Here is a 6547-nt window from a genome sequence, read left to right as displayed (position 1 = left end):
CTCTACGCTCTGAACAAACAAGTAAATTAAGCAAGCGGGTTTGGCGTCCGCGGTAGCCGAGTAAAAATAATTTTTGTTTTTATTATTTTTTAATTATATGTATATACATATTTATATTTTATTTTAGTATTTTATTTTACTGTTGCTTTTTTGTTTTATGTTATTTAATATAATTATTTCAAGACCAAAGCAGCCATAATCACAATTGAAAAGTAAAAATTGAAGGGGTTAAAAGTATAGAAAAAAAAATCTGGCAGTGGGATTCGCAATACCTCCGTCTGTCATGGTACAACTGCGCCGTTAATCCAGATTAACGTTGCCCCCTGTCTATGCTATAAAAATAAAACTCCTGGATCTGTCACTTTGGGAGGTGTCGCTTTTTGCTCCCAAGCGAAAAATTATGAAGGACAAAACTGAAAAATCTCGCTTATAGATAGCTTAAAAGTCATGTCAAAGTTAGCATTATTTTATTGCTACCTTGGATCTCCCATTTTGCTCCTAAGAAAGTAATCACGGAGTACAAAACTGAAAAACCTCGCTTATAGCTCTGAAATCACGTCAGAGGGAGTATTATTTTTATTCCTCACTTTAGGAGCTGCTTCCTTTCAAGTTCTAGTGGGGTAATAAACTAGAACACCAGATTTTTTCGAAGTATACATTCCAACTTCTTCAGGCCAATTTCTGAAGATTTTAAGTATGCAGCTCAAATAAAATACACCTAGTATTGGTAGCAATTGCTGAAAAGCAAAAAATGGCTAATTTCCATCTGTTCTTCGCTATTTCCTTTATAGGCTTCGATGCAATGAACATTGATAGATTTGGGTTCAGTTACGATATTAATCGCAACCAGGCCCGAGCTTTGCTATTCTAGAGACAGCACAGTTTGCAACTTACATATGTGTGTACATTAGGGTGGTCCAAAATAAGTTTAGTCTAAATTTTAATGCTCTCGCCTTCTATGATTGTTCTATATCGAAAAAATTATACCCCAATTTTGTATTTTGAAATTAATATTTATTTAGAGATCGCTCAAAGCGCTCAAACAATAACTTTTCGCAGAAATGGTATAGAATTCTTGAAAACCAATATTTTTCGATCGGAAAACTCCGATCTCTCTCTCTTTTCAGGAGACTTCCACCCAGCAAACATTGAGGTTAGTTATCGATTAGAGAATGATTGGAGAACTAGCCACATTCTCCAATCTCAAACGTTAAAGAACTACTCGAAAAACTATCGAGAATCATAATGATCTCAACAAAAATGGGACATAGTTCTCGACTCGAGAAAATATTAATTCTCTAATCGAATTCTAATGGGGATCTCTAATGGGATTCGAATGTGAATTTCAAAGTGCTGTTTTGCGTTACTAAATAAAATGCTTTGTTTCCTAAATTTGTATTAAATGTATTTGCAATAAAACAATAATGAATTATTTGAACTTAAAAATAATTTATGATTCTTTCTTTTGGAAGATTGCTTATTTACATTTATTTGAATTTGCGTTGTTTCTCTAATCATTCTCGAATCGAATTCTAACTTCGTCATTGACTCGAGACCGATTAGAGAATTACCCTAGTTATCTTTTGTAGAAATCCAAGTTTCTCTAACATTAGAGACTGTGTTTTGCTGGGCAATAAACATAACAAATTGTTTATTTAACCATTTTTTAATACACATTTTTTAATTTATTCCCCCATTGCGTTTTCTTTGGATTTTTGCGGACCTACAAAATATAGTTACTGTGAAATGGTTAAATATATATAATAATTTCTACGAAAAGTTGTTTTTTCCATATAAGATACAAGGAAAACTTTGAGCGCTTTGAGCGACCTTTAAATATTTTTTGACTTCGAAATAAAAATAAGGGTATATTTTTTCGGTATACAACAATCCAAAGGGGTGATAGCTTAAAAATTCCGACTTTACTTTTTCACATGCATTTTTGGACCATTCTGTACATACATAAATACATACTGTGGCAATGAGAATTTTAGGAACATTGTATACGCAGAGTTTTATAGTTGCATACTACTTCTTGTATTGACTCCAATTTAATATAAGTACGAACTCACAGCATATTCCAATTATGAACAATGAAATTAAAATAATAGCCGCAACGTCTTGTGCGCGCAGTTCCAGCTGTAGAATATCATTGGCTCTTGTGCTCACTTGATTTTGATCGCCATTGTAGGTGTATATTAAAATACCGTGCTAGTAACGTTTTTATTTGTTTCAGTTGTTTTATACTTTATCTGCTTCTTGTTTAAATGCTTTCCAGATTTCACACTTTTTCAATGTATCTTTCTTCAGCATCACAATAAAACTCTAACCAACACCTATGTATTTATTTCTAGGCTATAAATCCTATACATATGCATGTACTCGGGCTGAGGCTATCCGTATATTCGGATAAAATCCGGAAGTCTGGTTCCTTTTGTTATTCGGATATTCGGTTAATATTCAAAAAAAACCCAGATAGAACTCCCAGCCCTAGTATGTACAGATAATGCATATTTTCGATTTCTTTTCAACTTCACCATCTTTTCCTAAAACACTTAAAATTATCTGGAAAATCTATGCACGAATCTATAAATTTTCTTTCTTATTTCAGACAATATTCTACCACCAATTGCAAACAATAACAACAATCTACTACAACCCATCAGCGCTAATAACAACAACCAGCAACCGCAAACACTGGATGCGGTAACAAATGCCACCACGCAATCGATCGTCGCCCAAAATGTTGGTGCCACTTGGTCTGATAATTTAAAAGCTGGAAATCTAAAAATCGATCTGGATAACTTGTTGAACAGCAAGTTAAATAAGGCGAATGCGCCAGCACTATCGATGAATGCTTTAAAAACACAAAGCCCAACGAACCAGACAGGCAGCGCCAGCATTAGCAACAACAATGTGCCTTTGGCGGTGCAATCAGTCAGTAGCTTTAATGCACTTGGCGGTAGTGGCATCTCACCGTTGACAAGTCCCACTTTTGGCGCACCAACAACTGGTGGTGCGCAAGTAACCACAGGTCTACCATCTGCTGCCATAGGCATTCCAGGCGGTGCCTTTTTTGCCGCTGCACCACAAAACATTCCACCGCAATTACAACAACCAACCGGAGTAGCAGCCGCAACAACAACACAATTGTTTGCCAATTTTAGTGCAATTAATTTGGCGCAGCCACAGCAACCGAAAAGCGGCGGCAACAACAACAACAATAACCAACTACAAGCGCAAGCCTTCGACATATTCCAATGATATCTAATAGCGTAAATGCATCACATATTATTTACTGTATAGTTTGGATATTTGTATGCAATTTTTCGTTTCATTATAATTTTTTATTTTCAACTGCAATGTTTATTATTATGATTATCTGTGTGTGCTGATTATCTGTATGAAGTGAAGTATTGCAGTTTTCGACTGCTAATCTTTGAAATGAAATTTGAAAGCAATTCAACAAAAGAAGAGAATATACATATAAACATTCAGACAAGCAAATTAGATATTACAACTTTTTGTCTACCTACATATATATGTACATACATTTGTACATTCTACACACTTATGTACAAGACTTGTATTGAATTAACTGGATGTGCTGTTGTCTATTACTTTTGAGTTTTAATTGTTAATTATTGCAATAAATATGTATGTTAAATACAATAGCAAAGTATACAGTACTTGCATACATACATATACTATGAAAAAAAAAAAATGAATTAACGTTCGAAAAGTTAAATAATATTAAACCCAAAATTTGTATTAGTGAATAAAATGCATAAATTGAATATACAGAGGAGAATTTGTTTTTTGAAATTTTAACGTATTATTGCTTCATACTTTGGGGATGTTTCAGGGCGAATGCAATCCACGAATGTACATGTATGTATGTAGGTACATACATATCGTTACCTTAAAATAGAAAGACCTTAAGTTATTTTTTATTTGCAAAATCAAGATACAAATTTCAGTATGTTTAGCTGTGGATTTTTAACTTTTGTTCAGTTTCTCAGTCCAGTTAGTTTTTCCATATCAAGGTGACGAAATTTACGTACGCATCGATGGTAAGCGTTTATTGTGTTAGTCTCCTTATGCCTTCCTCGAGGTTGTTGGTTCAAATAGTATTACTTGTATTTTTGAAACACCAGTTGATTTCTCAAATTCAAATTCACAATAAAAAATACACAATATCGCACCTGTCGCGGATATGAAATCGTTAATACACGAAAACTGATTTCATACGATACGTTTACAAGCGTTTATCGTCGTATCGTATGAAAGTTTCTAATAATGGGGCTACTTTTGTTTGTTTGCGACCACTCATATGTACCCCAGTAAAAGAATTATGTGTGCATTTTCGCTCTATTAAAGAAGGGTAAAACTTTTTGCTGTATGCAATTATGAAACTTGATATTCATTTATAATTTTAACTACCGTTATCACAAACAATAGTTAATACTCAATAGTAAATAGTTATATGTGCAAAATGAATTATTCAGCTTCCGCATGCTCCAGTGTTAAAAATTTTCAACAGAAAACTGCCCAAATAATTCATAATAAAAACCGTTTTCTTACTTGTCCATGTTATATTATGGCCCATAATATCCCGTGGCACTGCAATATCTAAAGAAGAGCCCGGAAGTATAACAGGAATGAACTTTTGTGGCATGAAAGGTAGCTACATAACTGCTGAAGTAATCAGATAGCTGAATAAAATAAGAAATGTTGTAGGCAGACTTGAAAACCGTTATTTTCAGTGATGAAAAAAACTTCAATATAATTGATCCAGATGCTCACCATAACAAGTGGTAAACCTGTTCTCGGCAAAATGGATCTTTGATTTGAAGTAAAATCGTATAGCTTTTAAAAAGAAATAAAGCAGTTTAAATTTGACAAAAGTGGATATCCAGAAGTTGAAACATTGTTTGCGCATTAAATTGGAAAAATCTTCGGGCATTTCGACCGAAGGTTTTTTGGAAATCGCAGCGGTAAAACGTTGTTATTCTTATCGTGCGACCAACAAAGTTGTTATTCAAGGAACGAAATACTTCTTTTAGGGTATCAAGCTTCAAATATGGGCTTTAATACCACTGAAAATTTGTAAGATCTACTCCTCAACAAGATTTTTACTTATTCGAAACAGAATAATAACGCGTTGAAACTTATATAAACCAAACTTCACAAATAGGAGGAAATAATAAAAATTTTACTACAAAATTTCGGTAAAATCTATGCCGCGAAGGGCAAAACAAACAAAATTGTGAAATAGAAATCTAAACCAATACCAACAAATAAAATTGTCTTAAAATTTTTTTTTTAAATAATTCATAAACTACAACTTGTTTCTTTGCACATATAAATATTTTATATGAAAACTTCAGCATAATGGTACAATTAAATTATCTTGTTATAAACTAAAACATACTAAAGCATATAAAGTCGTTTACATTTATTCTTTTTGATAGAGTTAATGAATCCAATCATAGGGAAAAAACATCAAAGATCTAGTATTGGTTTTTCATTAAACCAGTTGAAGTGGAAGTATTGCACATATAATAATTTTTTTTTTGGGGTATGTACATTAGGATGGGTTGAACATTTTATTTTACCTGAATCCTTTTGTAATACATACTTTAAAGATGGGCTTGCTCGACTTTGCAATAATAATTTTAATATTGCGCGAATAATTAAAGTATCACATTGGGTGTGAATGTTGGCCATATTATAAGGTCAATTGCAGACCTGCAAAATGTAATTCATTTATTTTACTTAATTGCAAACAGCCCGTGCATCGATCCCTAAATGACGGATTTTGTTGTTTTCTTAGACAATATTTCCTAGAAACCAAATCACACAATCATAATATATATTTTTGTTGTTGTATCGGCTACAAAAGGTTTCCAGACCTTTTTTAGAGTCTATCGACCCTATGGTGAATATCGTAATCTTCATCGTCGCCGATCGTCGCAGCGCATCAGTGCAATGGCTGACAATGGCCGTATCGTAAGGTATATTATTTGCCTTCGCCCCGAAACATCCCCTTACTAAGAAAGTATTCAATACATACGAACATACCATTTTAGTAGTAGTGTAAATATATATGTTCATACCCACTCCGTCCTGATCCCCATTTGAATTTAGTCAACTTATGTATGCAGTCGTTTCACTCAAAAACAACAAACAAATAATAAAACAAAGGTTGTGTAAAATAAATATGTATGTGGTAATATTGTGTTCTTGTTTTCATGCTTCAAATTAAAGTAATAATAATAATTACTGCTTCTAGACAATTTATTTTCAGCTGAACCTTCTAATAAGATGGCGCAAGCAGACAGATATTAAGTAAAAAAAGGTTAAAAATTCTATAATCTACAATTATAATCCTGTAAATTCCATGTTCCTTTCACACCTAATTCGTTATACTATATTTAAAGCGTTTACCATCCACATAAGCAATATTACATAACAACAAATAAAAACAAGTAATTTGTAAGCAAAAAACAGAACCGATTTTAATTCTCATATAAAATTTTAAGAG

General features: G+C 32.9%; 1 protein-coding gene across 2 annotated transcripts in view; it reads left to right on the top strand.

The window, feature by feature from the left end:
* The window catches only part of LOC118737326 (clathrin interactor 1), a 36761-nt gene extending 30529 nt beyond the window's left edge, over positions 1–6232 (top strand). The window contains exon 7 of one of the 2 annotated variants that reach the window (XM_036467765.1): positions 2612–6232. In XM_036467765.1, coding sequence (XP_036323658.1) covers positions 2612–3264 — 653 coding nt within the window. In that variant the 3' untranslated portion in view covers positions 3265–6232. The remainder of the gene's footprint in view (positions 1–2611) is intronic. The other variant, XM_036467764.1, reaches the window with a different exon arrangement.
* The last annotated feature ends 315 nt before the right edge of the window (positions 6233–6547 follow it).

Source organism: Rhagoletis pomonella, unplaced genomic scaffold (assembly GCF_013731165.1).
Source record: "Rhagoletis pomonella isolate Grant_MI unplaced genomic scaffold, Rhpom_1.0 Rhpom_scaffold_00004, whole genome shotgun sequence".
Classification (NCBI taxonomy): Eukaryota; Metazoa; Arthropoda; class Insecta; order Diptera; family Tephritidae; genus Rhagoletis; species Rhagoletis pomonella.
The sequence above is the reverse complement of the archived record's forward strand: the minus strand, read 5'-3'. Positions and strand labels throughout refer to the sequence as shown.